General features: G+C 46.1%; 1 protein-coding gene and 1 pseudogene across 1 annotated transcript in view; one reads left to right on the top strand and one right to left on the bottom strand.

The window, feature by feature from the left end:
• Window positions 1-22,876, top strand: part of HELB (DNA helicase B) — a 206,837-nt gene that overhangs the window by 180,559 nt on the left and 3,402 nt on the right. Inside the window, exons 11-13 of the mRNA XM_063927539.1 lie at window positions 878-1,055; window positions 11,806-11,940; window positions 18,254-18,781. Of these exons, the coding sequence (XP_063783609.1) occupies window positions 878-1,055; window positions 11,806-11,940; window positions 18,254-18,781 (841 nt within the window). The remainder of the gene's footprint in view (window positions 1-877; window positions 1,056-11,805; window positions 11,941-18,253; window positions 18,782-22,876) is intronic.
• LOC134937576 (5S ribosomal RNA) lies at window positions 8,874-8,992 on the bottom strand (annotated as a pseudogene).

Genomic DNA, 22,876 nt, shown 5'->3' with positions numbered 1-22,876 from the left:
GCCCGCCGTGGCGCGTCTGGACCACTGTTCAAAGCGACCACATGGTCTTCTGTCCACACCTTTCTCGGGCTCTATGCCTTTTGATACTGTTGCCTCTCAGGATGCTTCATTTAGACGCTCTGTTCAGGAGCATCCCCTCTCGAACAACTGCTCTGGGACATCCCCATTGTCTCCTCTGTGGAGCCCTATGGACCCTGAAGAAGAAAAGGAGAATCTTGGTAGACTTACCTTTTTGTAACCCTTTCTCTGAAGTCCATAGGGTACACAGTGCGCCCTCCCTGACGCATCTGGCTTCTATGGGTGTTTTTTCCTCTTGGTCAGTGGTAACCTTCTCTGTTGCGTGAGACTGTGATTCTTCTGTGTACCAGTCATCCTTCTTGCCTCTCCTGCTCCTGCCTTAGGCTTGTTGACAAAACTGAATAGCCTTGGGGTGGGGTATAGGGAGAAACGACCGAAGCATTCTGGGATGTGTAAAGCTTTAACTGTTTGGTGCCTGGTCCTCACCTCCACCTGCACCCCTATTGTCTTCATGGTCAACCCTATAGACTTTGAAGAACGAGTTTACAAAGGTAAGCCTACCATAACTGTCCTTTTTGCTGGTTTATGTGCGTTGTTCTGTATACATACATTTATTATATATGAATAAAAGTTACATATTAATAAGAAACCAAGAAGACTATATACTATACACTAATTTTTGAGTTTTGTGTAGGACAATCTATGTACTTTATACAATTTCATACTTTTTAATATCATCCTTTCTAAATAATCACCTCTTCCATCTGATGTTTATAACTTCTTAATAAATTAAGAGCAAAATACTTATATTTGCTACTTTTTGATTATCCACCTCTCAACAAAATCTTCTGTATCCAAGACATTCTTTAAAAGAACCAAGCAAGCTGTCTCTCAGTGGAACTGCCAGCCTTAGTCAGCCTCAATCAGAAGAGCCTAGACCAAGAAAAGGCAGTGCTGACCGCAATAAAGAGGCCCAGGAAAAGGATCTGGATGAAGATGACAGGCTATGTAATGGAGAATTGTTTTTTATAGTTGACGTAAGTGATTTCAAATCTTTGATTCATTCACGTACTAATATTTTAGTAGCATAGGGGAATTCTCTTGCTTAATCTGATGAGGAAAATGACAAACTGTATGACAGGCTAAGGCCAGTGTCCTACTAGCAGCTGTAATTTATAATATAATTTATATTGGCCTATCAAATTAGCCCCATAAACTGGAACTTATCGGGCTTATGCTTCGGGTGCCTCAGTCGTGATAAGACACTGGATGGGGAACTTATTCTGTATCCCATGTATTATCGCACAATCGCGAGTCCTTTTTCGGCTGATAAAAATGTCCTATAATTGCATAGTGCAATAATGACCATCAGGCTGTTTTTATAGTACGAGAAATGAGTGCACTTAGTTGGTTACCCTCCTAAGTATAAGGAGAACTTACAAGTTCATAAATTTGTATAATGTTACTCTAGTATATCTTTATTACTTCAGTCACAGTCAAAAAAGTCAATAAGGTTTGTTTGACGTGATCTCCCCCTAGTGAATCCAGCTGTTTGGGATTCTGTAAATTGCTGGATTTGAGATAATCTACAACTGTTTCCATCAATTTCCTTACTACTGATGTAAGACTCACTGGTCGGTAGTTGCTTGCCTCTTCCTTGTTAGCACTTTTGTGCAATGGGACTACGTTCGCTCTTTTCCAGTCCTTTGGAATTACTCCTGTAGCTAGTGACTGTTGAATAATTCTGTTTAATGGTGCTACCAGCACCCCTTTAAGCTCTTTTAGTATCCTTGAATGTATCCCATCTGGCCCCATAGATTTATCCACTTTTAGTTTTGAGAGTTCTGTTATGACAGGCTCCTTTGTAAATTTACTTGTTTCATTTTTCTGAATATCCCTGCAACTTAACTGTGGCCCCTTCCCCTCTCTTGCAGTAGTGAATACTGAGCAAAAATAATTATGGAGATGATCTGCTATTACATTCTCTCTTAATAAGACTCAGTCTCTGTCTTTAGTCTTATTATTCCGCCTTTTTGTTTTTCTCCTTTCACTTACATACCTAAATAATAGTTTTTGCTTCCTTTACCCACTGACTGGGCCATTTTCTCCTCCGCTTGCGCCTTTGCAGATCTGATTACCTTCTTAGCCTCCTTCTGTCTAACAAGATATCTTTGTCTCTTTATTATTTTGTCTGCTTATAATTCCTAAAAGCCATCTTTTTTGTTTTCACAATACTTGCTACTTCTTTTGAAAACCACACTGGCTTCCCTTTCCTTGTGTGTTTCCTAATACTTCTGATAGAAAGGTCTGTTGCCTTTTATTATTGCACTTTCTAATGTTTCCCACCTCTCCTGCACTCCTTCAAAGTTCCTCCATTCTGCCAAAGAATCACTTACACATTTTCCCATCCCTACAAAATCAGAGTTCCTAAAATCTAACACCTTTTTGTATGGGATGAGTCCGTCTGTCTTTATGCTGCTTGATGATCAGTGGATCCCAGGTTTTCACCCACTCTTACAAACGGAGACAGAATATCTGACGTAAGTATTAAGTCTAATATTGCAGTTTTCCGTGTGGGCTCACTCTCCAAATGGTGGAGGGATGCTCCCTGCAAGGAATTCAAAATGTTCCTACTTCTAGTGGATCTATTTGAAAGTAGGTATTTTAGATTCAGCAGCATTCTTTTTTCTCTATCGTCCTAGTGGATGCTGGGGTTCCTGAAAGGACCATGGGGAATAGCGGCTCCGCAGGAGACAGGGCACAAAAAGTAAAGCTTTTTCCGATCAGGTGGTGTGCACTGGCTCCTCCCCCTATGACCCTCCTCCAGACTCCAGTTAGATTTTTGTGCCCGGCCGAGAAGGGTGCAATCTAGGTGGCTCTCCTAAAGAGCTGCTTAGAGAAAGTTTAGCTAGGTTTTTTATTTTACAGTGATTCCTGCTGGCAACAGGATCACTGCAGCGAGGGACTGAGGGGAGAAGGAGTCAACTCACCTGCGTGCAGGATGGATTGGTTTCTTGGCTACTGGACATCAAGCTCCAGAGGGACGATCACAGGTACAGCCTGGATGGTCACCGGAGCCACGCCGCCGGCCCCCTTGCAGATGCTGAAATCAGAAGAGGTCCAGAATCGGCGGCTGAAGACTCCTGCAGTCTTCTAAAGGTAGCGCACAGCACTGCAGCTGTGCGCCATTTTCCTCTCAGCACACTTCACACGGCAGTCACTGAGGGTGCAGGGCGCTGGGAGGGGGGCGCCCTGGGAGGCAAATGAGTACCTATAAAGGCTAAAAATACCTCACATATAGCCCTAGAGGCTATATGGAGATATTTAACCCCTGCCTAATTTTTCTAAATAGCGGGAGACGAGCCCGCCGGAAAAGGGGCGGGGCCTATCTCCTCAGCACACGGCGCCATTTCCTCTCACAGCTCCGCTGGTCAGGACGGCTCCCAAGTCTCTCCCCTGCACTGCACTACAGAAACAGGGTAAAACAGAGAGGGGGGGGCACATTTATGGCGATATTTTGATATAACAAAGCAGCTATAAGGGAGCACTTATTATAAGGCTATCCCTGATATATATATAGCGCTTTTGGTGTGTGCTGGCAAACTCTCCCTCTGTCTCCCCAAAGGGCTAGTGGGTCCTGTCTTCGTTAGGAGCATTCCCTGTGTGTCTGCTGTGTGTCGGTACGTGTGTGTCGACATGTATGAGGACGATATTGGTGTGGAGGCGGAGCAATTGCCAAATATGAGGATGTCACCCCCTAGGGAGTCGACACCAGAATGGATGCCTTTATTTATGGAACTACGGGATAGTGTCAACACGCTAAAGCAGTCGTTTGACGACATGAGACGGCCGGACAATCAATTAGTGCCTGTCCAGGCGACTCAAACACCGTCAGGGGCTGTGAAACGCCCTTTGCCTCAGTCGGTCGACACAGACCCAGACACAGGCGATGACTCCAGTGGTGACGGTGACGAATCAACCGTATTTTCCAGTAGGGCCACACGTTATATGATTTTGGCAATGAAGGAGGCGTTACATTTAGCTGATACTACAGGTACCACTAAACAGGGTATTATGTGGGGTATGAAAAAACTACCTATAGTTTTTCCTGAATCAGAAGAACTAAATGACGTGTGTAATGAAGCGTGGGTTGCCCCTGATAAAAAGCTGATAATTTCAAAGAAATTATTGGCATTATACCCTTTCCCGCCAGAGGTTAGGGAGCGCTGGGAAACACCTCCTAGGGTGGACAAGGCGCTAACACGCTTATCTAAACAAGTGGCGTTACCCTCTCCTGAGACGGCCGCACTTAAAGATCCATCAGATAGGAGGATGGAAAATATCCAAAAAAGTATATACACACATGCAGGTGTTATACTACGACCAGCTGTAGCGACTGCCTGGATGGGCAGTGCGGGGGTAGTTTGGTCAGAATCCCTGATTGAAAATATTGATACCCTGGACAGGGACAATATTTTACTGTCGTTAGAACAAATAAAGGATGCATTTCTTTATATGCGTGATGCACAGAGGGATATATGCACACTGGCATCACGGGTAAGTGCTATGTCCATTTCGGCCAGAAGAGCTTTATGGACGCGACAGTGGACAGGCGATGCGGATTCAAAACGGCATATGGAAGTTTTGCCGTATAAAGGGGAGGAGTTATTTGGAGTCGGTCTATCAGATTTGGTGGCCACGGCTACAGCCGGGAAATCCACCTTTCTACCTCAAGTCACTCCCCAACAGAAAAAGGCACCGACTTTTCAACCGCAGCCCTTTCGTTCCTTTAAAAATAAGAGAGCAAAGGGCTATTCATATCTGCCACGAGGCAAAGGTCGAGGGAAGAGACAGCAACACGCAGCTCCTTCCCAGGATCAGAAGCCCTCCCCGGCTTCTACAAAAGCCTCAGCATGACGCTGGGGCTTCTCAAGCGGACTCGGGGACCGTGGGGGGTCGTCTCAAAAATTACAGCGCGCAGTGGGCTCACTCGCAAGTAGATCCCTGGATCCTGCAGATAATATCTCAGGGATACAGGTTGGAATTAGAGACAGATCCACCTCGCCGTTTCCTGAAGTCTGCTTTACCAACGTCCCCCTCCGAAAGGGAGACGGTGTTGGAAGCCATTCACAAGCTGTACTCTCAGCAGGTGATAGTCAAGGTACCTCTTCTGCAACAAGGGAAGGGGTATTATTCCACTCTTTTTGTGGTACCGAAGCCGGATGGCTCGGTAAGGCCTATTCTAAATCTGAAGTCCTTGAACCTGTACATAAAGAAGTTCAAGTTCAAAATGGAGTCACTCAGAGCAGTGATAGCGAACCTGGAAGAGGGGGACTTTATGGTATCCTTGGACATCAAGGATGCGTATCTCCACGTTCCAATTTACCCCTCACACCAGGGGTACCTCAGGTTCGTTGTACAAAACTGTCACTATCAGTTTCAGACGCTGCCGTTCGGATTGTCCACGGCACCTCGGATCTTTACAAAGGTAATGGCCGAGATGATGATTCTTCTTCGAAGAAAAGGCGTATTAATTATCCCATACTTGGACGATCTCCTAATAAGGGCGAGGTCCAGAGAACAGCTAGAGATGGGATTAGCACTGTCTCAGGAAGTGCTAAAACAGCACGGGTGGATTCTAAATATTCCAAAATCCCAGTTAATGCCGACAACTCGTCTGCTGTTCCTAGGGATGATTCTGGACACGGTTCAGAAAAAGGTTTTTCTCCCGGAGGAAAAAGCCAAGGAGTTATCCGAGCTTGTCAGGAACCTCCTAAAACCAGGAAAGGTGTCTGTACATCAATGCACAAGAGTCCTGGGAAAAATGGTGGCTTCTTACGAAGCAATTCCATTCGGCAGATTCCACGCAAGAATTTTCCAAAGGGATCTGTTGAACAAATGGTCAGGGTCGCATCTTCAGATGCACCTGCGGATAACCCTGTCTCCAAGGACAAGGGTGTCTCTTCTGTGGTGGTTGCAGAGTGCTCATCTATTGGAGGGCCGCAGATTCGGCATACAGGATTGGATCCTGGTGACCACGGACGCCAGCCTGAGAGGCTGGGGAGCAGTCACACAAGGAAGAAACTTCCAGGGAGTATGGACGAGCCTGGAAACGTCTCTTCACATAAACATTCTGGAACTAAGAGCAATATACAATGCTCTAAGCCAGGCAGAACCTCTGCTTCAGGGAAAACCGGTGTTGATCCAGTCGGACAACATCACGGCAGTCGCCCATGTGAACAGACAGGGCGGCACAAGAAGCAGGAGTGCAATGGCAGAAGCTGCAAGGATTCTTCGCTGGGCAGAGAATCATGTGATAGCACTGTCAGCAGTGTTCATCCCGGGAGTGGACAACTGGGAAGCAGACTTCCTCAGCAGACACGATCTTCACCCGGGAGAGTGGGGACTTCATCCAGAAGTCTTCCACATGCTGGTAACCCGTTGGGAAAGACCAATGGTGGACATGATGGCGTCTCGCCTCAACAAAAAACTGGACAGGTATTGCGCCAGGTCAAGAGATCCGCAGGCAATAGCTGTGGACGCGCTGGTAACGCCTTGGGTGTACCAGTCGGTGTATGTGTTTCCTCCTCTGCCTCTCATACCAAAAGTATTGAGAATTATACGGCAAAGAGGCGTAAGAACGATACTAGTGGTTCCGGATTGGCCAAGAAGGACTTGGTACCCGGAACTTCAAGAGATGATCACGGAAGATCCGTGGCCTCTACCTCTAAGGAGGGACTTGCTTCAGCAGGGTCCCTGTCTGTTTCAAGACTTACCGCGGCTGCGTTTGACGGCATGGCGGTTGAACGCCGGATCCTAAAGGAAAAAGGCATGCCGGAAGAAGTCATTCCTACTTTGATTAAAGCAAGGAAGGAAGTAACCGTGCAACATTATCACCGAATTTGGCGAAAATATGTTGCGTGGTGCGAAGATCGGAGTGCTCCGACGGAGGAATTTCAACTGGGTCGATTCCTACATTTCCTGCAATCAGGATTGTCAATGGGTCTCAAATTGGGATCTATTAAGGTTCAAATTTCGGCCCTGTCGATTTTCTTTCAAAAAGAATTGGCTTCAGTCCCTGAAGTCCAGACCTTTGTTAAGGGAGTGCTGCATATACAGCCTCCTGTGGTGCCTCCAGTGGCACCGTGGGATCTCAATGTGGTTTTGGATTTCCTAAAATCTCATTGGTTTGAACCACTAAAAAAGGTGGATTTGAAATATCTCACATGGAAAGTGACCATGCTTCTAGCCCTGGCTTCTGCCAGGAGAGTGTCAGAATTGGCAGCTTTATCTTACAAAAGCCCATATCTGATTTTCCATTCGGACAGGGCAGAACTGCGGACTCGTCCGCATTTTCTCCCTAAGGTGGTGTCAGCATTTCATCTGAACCAGCCTATTGTAGTGCCTGCGGCTACAAGTGACTTGGAGGACTCCAAGTTACTGGACGTTGTCAGAGCATTAAAAATATATATTGCAAGGACAGCTGGAGTCAGAAAATCTGACTCGTTGTTTATATTGTATGCACCCAACAAGATGGGTGCTCCGGCGTCTAAGCAGACGATTGCTCGTTGGATCTGTAGCACAATCCAACTTGCACATTCTGTGGCAGGCCTGCCACAGCCTAAATCTGTAAAGGCCCACTCCACAAGGAAGGTGGGCTCATCTTGGGCGGCTGCCCGAGGGGTCTCGGCATTACAACTTTGCCGAGCAGCTACGTGGTCAGGGGAGAACACGTTTGTAAAATTTTACAAATTTGATACTCTGGCTAAGGAGGACCTGGAGTTCTCTCATTCGGTGCTGCAGAGTCATCCGCACTCTCCCGCCCGTTTGGGAGCTTTGGTATAATCCCCATGGTCCTTTCAGGAACCCCAGCATCCACTAGGACGATAGAGAAAATAAGATTTTACTTACCGATAAATCTATTTCTCGGAGTCCGTAGTGGATGCTGGGCGCCCATCCCAAGTGCGGATTATCTGCATAAATTGTACATAGTTATTGTTAACTAATTCGGGTTATTGTTGAAGGAAGCCATCTTTCAGAGGCTCCGCTGTTATCATACTGTTAACTGGGTTTAGATCACAAGTTGTACGGTGTGATTGGTGTGGCTGGTATGAGTCTTACCCGGGATTCAAAATCCTCCCTTATTGTGTACGCTCGTCCGGGCACAGTACCTAACTGGAGTCTGGAGGAGGGTCATAGGGGGAGGAGCCAGTGCACACCACCTGATCGGAAAAAGCTTTACTTTTTGTGCCCTGTCTCCTGCGGAGCCGCTATTCCCCATGGTCCTTTCAGGAACCCCAGCATCCACTACGGACTCCGAGAAATAGATTTATCGGTAAGTAAAATCTTATTTTTAATCCGGAAAATAACTATTAACCTATATATTGTATTACAGGGTAAATATCCCTTGCCTATTGGTTAGGTGGTGCACCCTGAGTCGGTAGACATAGATGTATAATTAAACAAACAAAAGAAATATATATTTTTTTGTTTTTTGTAGGCGCACCCTTTTAGAATATTTTTCAATAGACAATATTGTTAAAAATTTACTTTTATTAACTAACACACAAAATTTCAAATGTTACAATTGGCACTTATGATGCATATGATAAATAAAAAAAAAATGATCATCATGCCAATTGTTTATAGTCAGAATATATCACATTGGACCCCACGCCAGGTCCATCTCCTGCTTAATACTCCAGTAGAGATCCTTAAATTTTAAGTAGGCAAAAAAAGGGGGAGTGTTCTTGTATGCTAATGTCTACGGGCACTAAAAGAGAAGCAGATTTGGAAGGAAGTCCTAGAGGGGCGATCTGCTGTTGGTGTTAGGCGCAGAGTCTGATGATACCCCAATTCTACAACACTTGGTATTCTCAGGAGGTCTCCCATCCAGGTACTGACCAAGCCCAACGCTGTTTAGTTTCCAAGATCAGACTGTATTGGACGTTAGCAGTGTGGTATGATAGTAGTAATCGTACTGTACCGACTCTGGATCACTAATGAGTTCCCCTGCACCAAGGAGTAGTGCCGAATATGAATGATAGTGGAAATTAGTATTAGTAGGAGAGAACAATTAGTTGTAAGTAAGATGGAAAAAAGTAACAGAACGGATCTGCTGTCTCTGTTAGACAAAGGGTTCAGCGCAGCATAATATAACCCTGAATCAGAAATGAGTCCGTTAGAGGTTTCAACATAACTACTGTATATAAACAAATGTATTTTATAAACGTAACTTTACTGAGGGTCGCGCGGCCATTGGTGGGCGTCTCCTTTTTCAAGCCCACACTATGTGACGGGAGTACCCGCAAGTGAACAAGCCCATACAGCAGGCGAAACGTGTCTTCAGGGACAGGATTTTCTAGCAGCCCTGATTACATTTTGGGACGGGTATCTATTGGCCGGTAATATCTGAGAGGCTGTTTGAGTCTTCGGTACGACCACTTACAATCCATGATCAATTATGTATGGCCCGTAATGCATGTGCACATTAGAAATACCATAATGCTGAGATTGTAATGATATGGCCCTAAATGCACATGCACACTAGGAACATCCTAACGCTGAGAGTGTAATATAAACTGGCATATGCATAAATAAGTTATACAACGGATACTTGATACTGCTCTGTTGGAAATCAATCAGGCACTATTTCAGTAAAGTAACTAACAAAACTTGAGAATGCTACAAAATACCTTGTATGTTGGACACTAATGTATCGAATCATAACAGCTGCTAACATGGTGATATTTATTTTCAGTTATCTGTGACTCAACTATATTCCAAGCTATATCAGGATATAACTACTATACTAAATATTGTGAATTCTTTAGAATTTTGATGTCTAAACCCTTTATATAGCTGAGCTTTCTGGTAGTGTTAGCTACAACACGCATCTTGATACTAATATACTGATTTATCTCTATTGTCAATATCCTGATATTTATTGCTGACCCTCAGTAAAGTCACGTTTATAAAAGACATTTGTTTATATACAGTAGTTATGTTGAAACCTCTCTCCCTACTCTCCATAACGGACTCTCCTTTCTGATTCACGGTTATATTATGCTGCGCTGAACCCTTTGTCTAATAGAGACAGCAGATCCGTTCTGTTACTTTTTTTCCATCTTACTTATAACAAATTGTTCTTTCCTACTCCTAATACTAATTTCCACTATCATTCATATTTGGCATTACTCCTTGGTGCAGGGGGACTCTCATTAGTTATCCCGAGTCGATACAGTACGATTACTAGTATACCATACTGCTACAGTCTGATCATGGAAGCTAAACAGTGTTTGGCTTGGTATTCCCAGGAGCTCTCCCATCCAGGTACTGACCAAGTGTTGTAGAATTGGGGTATCATCAGACTGCACCTAACACTAACAGCAGATCCACCCCCCCTCTAGGACTTCCTTCCAACTTTGCTTCTCTTTTAGTGTCCGTATCCATTAACATACAAGAACACTCCCCCTTTTTTTGGCATACTTAAATGTAAGGAACTCTACAGGAGTACTAAGCAGTAGATGGACCTGGCGTGGGGTCCAATGTGATATTGTATTCTGACTATAAATGACTGGCCTGATTATTATTGAATTTATCATCTTGTGCATCATAAGTGCCAATTGTAACATTTGAAATTTTGGTCACATGGACTCTTTCAGATTCTTCAGTGTAGGATTAATACACTGTTTTATTGATCTTGAGGATATACCTCTATATGTGTTAATTAATAAAAGTAAATGTTTTACAATTGTCTACTGAATAACAATATTCTGAAGGGTGCGCACAAAAAAGAGTTGTGTTTTTTTTCTTTTGTTTCATTCTACTTCTAGTGGAACTAGCAACAGACAACTGCCAGGTTACATCAGGAAGAATAAAATTATCCTATGATTATTACCTCACTTTAGCGATGTTCTGCAATAGCTTCTTATACAGGGCACCAGGTGATGTAGGCGAACTGGACATCGCCCCAGTACGAAGAATCTACTTCTAACCTGTTTCTATGGTCGCCCAAAGGGCCTCTGTTTTTCCCCTCAATACTTTGTTTGGGGAAAAAAGTATAAATACTACCTTAATACATAAATTGCTACCCCTCCGATTCTTCCCATTCTGTCCTTCCTAAATAAAGTATATCCCGGTATAGCTATGGCCCCGTCATGATTTTCATTGCACCATGACTCTGTAATTGCCACAATATCTAGATCATTTTATTTCCTAAGCTCCTAGCATTTGCGCACACAGCTTTTAGCGTTTTGCTTGTGCTTTTCCTGTTATGTTCATCTCTCTGCCTATGTTTATTTGGTTTTCATCTGAATTATCTTCTGCTGCTGTGGATATGCTTTCTATTCCCTTTACCTGCAGAAACAATACCTCTGGGCTGGGGGAGCAGATTCCTATTTGGTTCATTGCCCCCCTCTGCTAGTTTAAATGGTCCTTGATGAAGTATCCAAACTCGGTTAGTATTCTTGTTCTCCTTGAAGATGGGTGCAGGTCATCACTTTTGTATAAGCTCCTATTTTGCCAGATGGTGTGACTATGGCCTATAAAACCACATTTTTCAGTTTCTGATGTGATGAGTTCTATCTTCCCCTTTCTGTACTGGCAATACTTCTGAAAAAGTTACAGTGGTTGCCACCTGCTTCACAGCAGTCCCTAACTTCATCTTTTACGACCATGACGTCAACATTAGCCAGGTCATTTGTAATGGCTAGTGATGTAATGGATGCAGTATTGTGGGCAGGGTCAGTATGTTAGTTTGGAAATGTATGCTCTTGTATTTTCTAGGATGTTGAAAGAGACAAAATTCGTGAAATATCCTTATTTGATGGACAAGATCGAACTTATACCCTGAACTATAAAGCGCTTAGAATTCTGAGTGGGTTACAGCATGGCTGGGCTAGGACCATTCATACGTTTCAGGTAAAATAAATTTTCCTGTACATTGTAACGACTTACATTTTTTTTCTTTTCTCTAACGTCCTAGTGGATGCTGGGGACTCCGTAAAGTCCATGGGGAATAGACGGGCTCCGCAGGAGACAGGGCACTTTAAGAAAGAATTTGGATACTGGTGTGCTCTGGCTCCTCCCTCTATGTCCCTCCTCCAGACCTCAGTTTGAATCTGTGCCCGGACGAGCTGGGTGCTACTTAGTGAGCTCTCCTGAGCTTGCTATAAGAAAGTATTTTGTTAGGTTTTTTTATTTTCAGAGAGATCTGCTGGCAACAGACTCTCTGCAGCGTGGGACTGAGGGGAGAGAAGCAGCCCTACTCACTGAAGATGGGTCCTGCTTCTTAGGCTACTGGACACCATCAGCTCCAGAGGGATCGTACACAGGATCGCACCCTTGGTCGTCCGATCCCGGAGCCGCGCCGCCGTCCCCCTCGCAGAGCCAGAAGACAGAAGCCGGTGACAGAAGCAATAAGACTTCGAAATCGGCGGCAGAAGACTCCAGTCTTCATATGAGGTAGCGCACAGCACTGCAGCTGTACGCCATTGCTCCCACACTAAACCCACATATTCCGGTCACTGTAAGGGTGCAGGGCGCAGGGGGGGGGGGCGCCCTGGGCAGCAATTAGAGACCTCTTTGGCAAAAGTTGGCATAATATGCAGTTGGGCACTGTATATATGTATGAGCCCCCGCCAAAATTGTACATGAAAGCGGGACAGAAGCCCGCCGTCGAGGGGGCGGGGCTTCTTCCTCAGCACTCACCAGCGCCATGTTTTTTCTCCACAGCACCGCTGAGAGGAAGCTCCCCAGTCTCTCCCCTGCAGTTACACGGTAGAAGAGGGTAAAAAGAGAGGGGGGGGCACATAATTAGGCGCAAAAATCAATATAAACAGCAGCTACTGGGTTAACATTAAGTTACTGTGTTATTTTTGGGTTAATAGCGCTGGGGTGTGTGCTGGCATACTCTATGTCTCTCCAAAGGACCTTATGGGGGAATTGTCTTCAGATGAGCATTCCCTGAGTGTGTGGTGTCGGTACGTGTGTGTCGACATGTCTGAGGTAAAAGGCTCCCCTAAGGAGGAGATGGAGCAAATATGTGTGTGAGAGGGTGTCTCCGTCGACAACGCCGACACCTGTTTGGATATGTGTAATTAAGTGCTAAGGTGAATTTATTGCACAAAAGATTAGAGAACAGACAGGAAATCTACCCATGTCTGTCCCTATGTCGCAGAGACCTTCAGAGTCTCTCAATGCTCACTATCCAAAATAATAAACACTGATATCGACACGGAGGTTGACTCCAGTGTCGACTACGATAATGCCAAGTTACAGCCAAAATGGCAGAAAAGTATTCAATATATGATTATTGTAATAAAAGATGATTTGCATATCACTGATGACTCATCTGTCCCTGACACAAGGGTACACATGTTTAAGGGGAAGAAAGCTGAGGTAAATTTCCCTCCTCTCATGAAGAAAAAGAGCCGGAATCTCCAGACAAGAGACTGCAGTTTCCCACAAAGAATTCTCAGGCAGTATCCTTTCCCCACTAGGGCCAGGATACGATGGGAATCTTCCCCTAGGGTGTCACGTTTGCCCAAAAGGTAGCCCTGACGTAACAGCTATTCTCAGGGATCCTGCAGATAGCGTGCACATTCTGTTACACTACTCAGACCGGCGATTGTGTCGGCATGGGTTTATAGCGCTGTGGCAGCGTGGACAGGTACCTTATCAGCAGAGATTGAGACCCTAGTATGTATATAGATATATATATATATAGATATATAGATATATATAAAAGATGCTGTCTTAAGAGATATGTATATATAAAACATGCCCAAAGAGACATGAGTATACTGGGTCCTAGAGTCAAAGCTATGTCGATTTCTGCTTGACATGTCCTGTAGAATATGCAATGGACAGATGATGCCGACTTAAGACGCATATGGAAGGCTGAGGATTGTGTGGAGAAGGGTTCTCGGACCTGGTCTCCACAGCTATAGCTGGTAATTCTGATATTTTGCCTTATATTCCTGCACAGCCTAGGAAAGCACGACATTATCAAATGCAGCCTTTCGAATAAAGAAACCAGAAAGTCCGAGGTGCGTCCTTTCTTGCCAGAGGCGGGGGCAGAGGAAAGAAGCTGCACAACACAGCTAGTACCCAGGAACAGAAGTCCTCCCCGGTCTCTACAAAAATCCACCGCATGTCGCTGGGGCTCCACAGGCGGAGCTAGGCCCGGTGGGGGCACGCCTTCGTAAGTTCAGCCACAAGTGGGTTCACTCCCTGTCAGATCCCTGGGCAATAGATATTGTGTCTCAGGGATACAAGCTGGACTTTGAGAAGATGCCCTCTCACCGACTGCCCTGCCGGCTTCCCCCCACGAGAGGGAAACCGTGTTAACTGCAATTCACAAATTGTATCTTCAACAGGTGGTGGTCAAGGTTCCCCTCCAACAAGGAGGGGGTTATTATTCGACCATGTTGTAGTCCCGAAACCAAACCAGACGGTTCGGTCAGACCCATATTGAATTTAAAATCCCTGAACATATATCTGAAAAGGTTCAAATTCAAGATGGAATCGCTAAGAGCGGTCATTGCAAGCCTGAAAGGGGGAGATTTTATGGTGACTCGGGACATAAAGGATGCATACCTTCATGTCCCCATTTATCCACCTCATCAGGCGTACCTCAGAATTGCAGTACGGGATTGTCATTACCAATTTCAGACGTTGCCGTTTGGTCTCTCCACGGCCTTGATAATATTCGCCAAGGTAATGGCGGAAATGATGGTGCTCCTGCGGAAGCAAGGTGTCACTATTATCACGTACTTGGACGATCTCCTCATAAAAGCGAGATCAAGAGAGCAGTTGCTGAACAGCGTATCACTTTCTCTGGAAGTGTAACGGCAACACGGCTGGATTCTATATATTCCAAAGTCGCAGTTGGTTCCTACAGCTCATCTACCTCTCCTAGGCATGATCCTAGACACAGACCAGAAAAGGGTTTATCTCCCGATAGAGAGAGCTCAGGAGCTCGTGACACTGGTCAGGAATCTATTAAAACCAAAACAGGTATCAGTGCATCACTGCACTCGAGTCCTGGGAAGGAGGGTGGCATCATACGAGGCCATTCCCTTCGGCAGGTTCCATGCGAGGACCTTCCAATGGGACTTACTGGACAAGTGGTCCGGATCACATCTTCAGATTAATCACCCTATCCCCCAGGGCCAGGGTGTCTCTCCTGTGGTGGCTGCAGAGTGCTCACCTTCTCGAAGGTCGCAGATTCGGCATTCAGGACTGGGTCCTGGTGACCACGGATGCAAGCCTGCGAGGGTGGGGGGCAGTCACACAGGGAAGAAATTTCCAAGGGCTGTGGTCAAGGCAGGAGACTTGCCTTCACATCAATATCCTGGAACTAAGGGCCATATACAACGCCCTAAGTCAAGCGGAGACCCTGCTTCGCGACCAACCGGTTCTGATTCAGTCAGACAATATCACCGCAGTGGCTCATGTAAACCGCCAAGGCGGCACAAGGAGCAGGGTGGCGATGGTAAAAGCCACCAGAATTCTTCGCTGGGCGGAGAATCACGTAAGCGCACTGTCAGCAGTTTCATTCCGGGAGTGGACAACTGGGAAGCAGACTTCCTCAGTAGGCACGACCTCCACCCGGGAGAGTGGGTACTTCATCAAGAAGTCTTCATGCAGATTGCAAGTCGGTGGGAACTGCCACAGGTGGACATGATGGCATCCCGCCTCAACAAAAAGCTGCAGAGATATTGCGCCAGGTCAAGAGACCCTCAAGCGATAGCTGTGGACACACTGGTGACACCAACGGGAATACCCACGGTCTATGTATTTCCTCCTCTTCCTCTCATACCCAAGGTGCTGAGAATCATAAGTAAAAGAGGAGTGAGAACAATACTCTTTGTCCCGGATTGGCCAAGAAGGACTTGGTATCCAGATCTGCAAGAAATGCTCACAGAGGACTTGTGGCCTCTGCCTCTAAGACAGGACTTGTGCAACAGGGGCCCTGTTTGTTCCTAGACTTACCGCAGCTGCGTTTGACGGCATGGCGGTTGAACGCCGGATCCTAGCAGAAAAAGGCATTCCGGATGAGGTCATTCCTACGCTGATAGAGGCTAGGAAGGATGTGACGGCTCAACATTATCACCGTATATGGCGAAAATATGTTGCTTGGTGTGAGGCCAGGAATGCCCCTACAGAGGAATTCCAGCTGGGCCGTTTTCCTTCACTTCCTACAGTCGGGAGTGACTTTGGGCCTGAAATTGGGTTTCATTAAGGTCCAGATTTCGGCCCTATCCATTTTCTTTCAAAAAGAACTGGCTTCCCTTCCTGAAGTTCAGACGTTGTAAAGGGAGTGCTGCATATTCAGCCCCCTTTTTGTACCTCCAGTGGCACCTTGGGATCTTAACGTGGTGTTGAGTTTCCTGAAGTCACACTGGTTTGAGCCACTCAAAACTGTGGAGTTAAAATTTCTCACGTGGAAGGTGGTCATGCTATTAGCCTTGGCTTCAGCTAGGCGTGTGTCAGAATTAGCGGCTTTGTCACATAAGCCTTTATCTGGTTTTCCATATGGACAGGGCAGAATTGCGGACCCGTCCACAATTTCTGCCAAAAGTGGTGTCATCTTTTCATATGAACCAACCTATTGTGGTGCCTGTGGCTACTCGTGACTTGGAGGATTCCGAGTTGCTGGATGTGGTCAGGGCTTTGAAGGTTTATGTAGCCAGAACGGCTAGAGTCAGGAAAACTGAGTCGCTGTTTATCCAACAAGCTGGGTGCTCCTGCTTCAAAGCAAACTATTGCTCGCTGGATCTGTAACACGATTCAGCAGCCTCATTCTGCGGCTGGTTTGCCGCTTCCAAAATCAGTAAAAGCCCACTCCACAAGGAAGGGTGGGCTCTTCTTGGGCGGCTGCCCGAAGGGTCTCTGCATTACAGCTTTGCCGAGCAGCTACTTGGTCAGGTTCAAACACACTTGCAAAGTTTTACAAGTTTGATACCCTGGCTGAGGAGGACCATGTGTTTGCTCATTCGGTGCTGCAGAGTCATCCGCACTCTCCTGCCCGTTTGGGAGCTTTGGTATAATCCCCATGGTCCTTACGGAGTCCCCAGCATCCACTAGGACGTTAGAGAAAATAAGATTTTACTTACCGGTAAATCTATTTCTCGTAGTCCGTAGTGGATGCTGGGCGCCCGTCCCAAGTGCGGACTTCTTCTGCAATACTTGTATATAGTTATTGCTTAAATAAGGGTTATGTTGTGGTTGCATCAGGGTTGGTCTGATGCTCCGTTGTTGTTCATACTGTTGACTGGGTAAGTTTATCACAAGTTATACGGTGTGATTGGTGTGGCTGGTATGAGTCTTACCCTGGATTCCAAAATCCTTTCCTTGTAATGTCAGCTCTTCCGGCCACAGTTTCTCTAACTGAGGTCTGGAGGAGGGGCATAGAGGGAGGAGCCAGTGCACACCAGAATCTAAATTCTTTCTTAAAGTGCCCCGTCTCCTGCGGAGCCCGTCTATTCCCCATGGTCCTTACGGAGTCCCCAGCATCCACTACGGACTACGAGAAATAGATTTACCGGTAAGTAAAATCTTATTTTCGTAGTGATCTGTTAATAAATGTATTTTGACACAATGGGTGAATTCAGATGTTTCCGCTGGCAGTTGTCCATGCTGGGCGTCTGATGGAGCTCTTCAGTTGTTGCTGTATTCAGGCGCATACAGCTGCTGGCATTTGTTTGCAACCCCCTGAGCTGGCAAGCAGAAATGAGCAAAAAATGAGGCTAAAATGGCACTTTATGCGTTGCGCCAAGTACTTTTTTGGTTTAGCTGTCTTACGCAGCTAAACCCAGTTTGGGTGTGATGTGGGCGGCAAAAAAAATACAATTCAATAGAGCCCTGCGATTTCCCATCACTTTAGAGGGGAGTTCAGGAACAATAAAACAATTTAATCGCTCCCAGTGATATACGCTAGCTCTACCTGAAATAGAACTCCCTTTTATTACAATGTCCTTTTCTTAAAGGTATAATACTATTCGATTCTGTAATAAATAGGGATCTTAGATGTGTTCTGGTCAGTGTTATTGTTTTCTTCTGCACAGGAAGCGTATATTTAGGGCTACTGGGCTAACATGTTAGATGAGTCAGTTGAAGTGCTGGCACCTAGCCTTTATCATTATGTAGTACTATATAGAACCATTTTCTATTTTAAATACTTGTAAAGTGCCTAAATCTAACACTTCACTTTCATTTCTGGAACCAGGGCTCAGAAGAGGACACTGTTGTGTATGTGTTAGGTGCTGCTGGTAGGCAAAACTGGAAACATGTATACACTGCTGTTACACGAGGTCGCAAGCGTGTATATATAATTGCAAAGGAAGCTCAGCTCGATCAAGCAATTGCCAATAAATCCCGTGAGAGAAAAACACGATTACAGCAGCGTCTGAAAGATGTTCTGGCTCAAAGTAGAGCCAGTTCCCAGCCAGCTGTCTCCCTGCCTACAAAGCCAATGAGTACTCAAGAGGCAGGAGACAAAGAGCCAAGTGTCCTCATGGCTCCAAATGAACTGTTATACACGCAGCTTAAAACGCCACCCCGTATTAAATGCCAACCTATACCTACCACACCTGAATCCAAGAAAGATTGTATGGCTAGAGCTGATTGTACAGTCCACACAGCGTCACCTGGCTCTTCACAGCAGTGTAGTGGATCTGCCTCAACAAAGAGGACAGGAATTCCTGCAGTTTGCTCCGAGACTCCTCCCAAACTGTGTCGTGCTGGCAACCTTATGGTAATGTATATATTTCAGTGGGATTTTTTTTTTTTTTTTTTTACTTTATTTGAAATTGTGACATATTGCCAGGCTGGATGTTTTACAAGAACTTGAACGTGAATAATCTAAAGTGAATTATTGAAATGGGAATAATAGGTGAATTATATTTTAAATAAGGCAAATTAGTAGAAGTTCAAAACTCATATTCACTTCACTTATGATTTAGGTTTGTTTGTTAGCATATTTTACTACTTCTGTGTCCCAGAATAGTGACTTGTGGCGTTAAAAATCAACCAATTCACACTCTATAAAGTAATTTTATTATTTCTCCACGTCCTAGTGGATACTGGGGTCTTGTACTTTAGTACCATGGGGTATAGATCGGGTCCACTGGAGCTTGGCACTTTAAAAACCTTTAGTATGTGTATGCCGACTCCTCCTCTCTATGCTCCTTATACCAGACTCTGTTTAGAAAAATGTGCCCATGAGCCGGGTGCATTTCTCTGGAGCTTCAGAGAGTTTCCTTTATTTTTTCTTTTAGTTTATTATTTTCAGGTAGTTCTGGTTGGCAACCAGTCTACCTGCTTTGTGGGACCGAAATAACCTCCTTAGGTACTGATCACACATCGTTAGTATGTGTGCCCACGCCAGCAGCTAGCTGCCACCCTCTAACAGATTCTGAAGTTACAAGGTGCGGTGAGTGTTACACCGGGGTCCCGGTGCAGTTTTGGCAACATGTCATATGGTGGTCATGGGCCCGGAGCTGCGGTGCCCACCGCGGATGAACTGGCTCAGGGCTGTTACACCGCCGTGCTCACTGTCTCAAGGCTTTATGTGTACTGTACAATGCATTTTCTACTAAGTGGCCAGTATAAACTATGATAGGGATCGCACGCCATTACAAGGGGCAGGGCTTCCCGGAGCAGGGCCAGCGGTGGGAAGGTGCAATTTCCTGCTGCGGATCTCCAGGGCTGCATGCACGCTGCTCCTCCAGGACCCACGCTGCTACAAACTGTAAAACTGGTACCAGGTCTTCATAGAAAGGGGGAGCATGCCAGTGGTAGCGCCGCTGCACTAATATCCGGTCATACACACATTTCTACACGCAGTGCTTCTGTGTGCTGGTGTCCGCTCCTCAGTGTCGCTCCGGGGGCTCTCTAGGGTCTGTGTGGAGGTGTTGGTCAGTGAGCTGCGCTGTATTACTATTGTGTAAGATATCTGTGGACATGGTTATGTATGCTGCCTGTAACTCTACCCCGTCCTCAGCGGGGTCACTCATGTGTGAGCAATGTTCCTTATCTCCACAGGGACCTAGCTCACATGCATCTCACTGGCTAGATAGCTTTAAAAGCATGATTCAGAATTAGCTGCAGCTAAAAGAGACAGGTGTTAAAAAAAACTCCTATTGATTGTGTGGCTAAAGCAGCAGATACCAAGAAGGCTTCTCAGCCCCATTTGGTTTCACATTGCCACAGGTGCTCCAGTCTGATTCTGATCAGCCTGATGTGGATGATGATGATGATATGGATGAGGACAGTTCTCTGTCCCCTGGGGTGGAGGCTCTCATTTTTGCTGTAAGAGAGGTACTTTTCCCCTCCCAGCTGAGGACAGGAAGGTATAGGAAAACCTCCCGTCAGTCGATACGTCGGTAGTCAGACTGTCTAAGAAATTGGTACTGCCGGTACCAGGGGCTATATCCTTGAAAGAACCAACTGACCATAAAATTGAGACCACGCTCAAGCCAATTTATACGGCAGCAGGCGCAGCACAATGCCCCACAATAGTGTTTGGGTGGATTTCCAGGGCTGTAGTCAAGTGGTCTGATATTTTTATTGACTGTTTAGACCAGAGGTTCTCAAACTCGGTCCTCGGGGGCACACACAGTGCATGTTTTGCAGGTAACCCAGCAGGTGCACAGGTGTATTAATTACTCACTGACACATTTTAAAAGGTCCACAGGTGGAGCTAATTATTTCACTTGCGATTCTGTGAGGAGACCTGCAAAACATGCACTGTGTGTGCCCCCGAGAACTGAGTTTGAGAACCTCTGGTTTAGACTCTCTGCCCCGGGATGAGGTTATTACTCTGCTCAAACTTATACAGGATGCTGCAAATTTTATGAGCAAGGCTTTTAAAGAGTTGTGTAAGGTAAATGGCCGCACCACTGCTATGGCTGTTCCGGTACGCAGAGTTCTGTGGTTACGTCAATGGTCGGCAGACGCCGATTCCAAAAAGGTGATAGAAAATCTTACCTTTACAGGTGATTCCTTGTTTGGAGACTAATTAACTAAATGGATCTCCCAAGCAACGGTGAGTATATCTATCTATCTGCTGTCTGCTGCGCCACCTGCTAGACGTTCTTACACCGGACCCTCCTTGTAGTCCTTTCACGTGGAGAGGTTCAGAGGCAGGGGTCGAGGTGTCTCCACCACTCCCAGAGGATCTCGTGGTAAGTCCCGTAAACCTGCAACTGCTGTCTCCCTGGACCAGACCACAGGATCCCCTGCCGCGTGACAGTTGTCCCCAGCATCAAGGCGACTTTCAGGTAAGTGCTCGCCTTCAACATTTCACCCATGGGTGGGCGGAATCCTGCCGGGATCCTTGGGTGAGGGGCCTCATTTCCGAAGGATACCGGCTGGAATTTCAAGCACTCCCTTCTCACAGATTTTTCAAGTCTGGCTTACTAGCTTTACCCGCAGCAAAAGTTAGCTTGCAAGAGGCTATTCAAAAACTTTTGAAAACAGGGGTGGTAGTTCTTGTACATCCTCCGTTACGCAACAGGGGGCTTTACTCCAGTCTTTTAGTTGTTCCCAAACACGACAGTTCGGTGTGCCTCATCTGGAACCTGAAGTCTCTAAACCCGTATCTGCGGGTGTTCAAATTCAAGATGGAATCCCTGCAGGCGGTGGTGTTCGCTCTGGAGCATGGGGAATTTCTGGTGTCTCTAGATGTCAAGGATGCTTACCTGCACATTCACGTGTGGCCTCCTCATCAGGCTTACCTCTGGTTCGCCATATTGGACGACCATTTCTAGTTTCAGGCCTTACCCTTTGGATTATCCACAGTGCCGAGGCTCTTCACCTAAGCCATGGTGGAGATGATGCTGCAACTGCGCATGATGGGGGTTAACATAGTCCCCTACTTGGATGATCTCCTCATAAAGGCTGTGTCCAAGGAGCTTCTGCTGCACAGCATCGATCTGACGACTCACCTACATACGGCTCATGGGTGGATCCTAAATTTTGAGAAATCTCACCTGGAACAGAGCCAACGTCTGCAGGGGGTCATTCAGAGTTGATCGCTCGCTAGCTACTTTTTGCAGCCATGCAAACGCATAGTCGCCGCCCACTGGGGAGGGTATTTTAGCTTTGCAAGTGTGCGAACGCCTGTGCAGCCGAGCACTACAAAAATAGTTTGTGCAGTTTTCTGAGTAGGTCTGAATTTGCTCAGCCGCTGCGATCACTTCAGCCTGTCCAGTCCCGGAATTGACGTCAGACACCCGCCCTTCAAACATTTGGACACGCCTTAGTTTCTCCAACCACTCCCTGAAAATGGTCAGTTGACGCCGATAAACGCCTTCTTCCTGTCAATCTTCTTGCGATCGGCTGTGCGAATGGATTCTTCGTTAAATCCATCGCCCAGCAACGATCTGCTGTGTACCCGTACGATGTGCCTGTGCATTGCGGTGCATGCGCAGTAGTGACCTGATCGCTGCGCTGTGAAAAACGGCAGCATGCAATCAGGTCGGAATGACCCCCTCAGTTCCTGGGAATGATTCTGTATACAGTATCTCAAAGGGTATTTCTCTCAATGGACAAGGCCTTGGCTATTCAGGCTATGGTCCGCTCTGTGCTCAGTTCTCGCAAGGTATCCAGATGCCTTGCGAGAAGGGGGGGGGGGACCCAAGGAACCTAGTTCCAGGGGATATGGTTGAGACTGGAATCTGTTCTGTCGATTAAACATCCTGGAACTCAGGGCAGTTTACAGTGCTCTTCTGCAGGCTTCTCATCTCTTGAAGGATCAGGCGATCCAGGTTCAGTCGGACAATGCCACAGCGGTGGCGTACATAAACAGACAAGGGGGAACAAGAAGCAGAGCGGAGATGCGAGAGGT

The sequence above is a fragment of the Pseudophryne corroboree genome, chromosome 6 (assembly GCF_028390025.1).
Source record: "Pseudophryne corroboree isolate aPseCor3 chromosome 6, aPseCor3.hap2, whole genome shotgun sequence".
Classification (NCBI taxonomy): Eukaryota; Metazoa; Chordata; class Amphibia; order Anura; family Myobatrachidae; genus Pseudophryne; species Pseudophryne corroboree.
The sequence above is the reverse complement of the archived record's forward strand: the minus strand, read 5'-3'. Positions and strand labels throughout refer to the sequence as shown.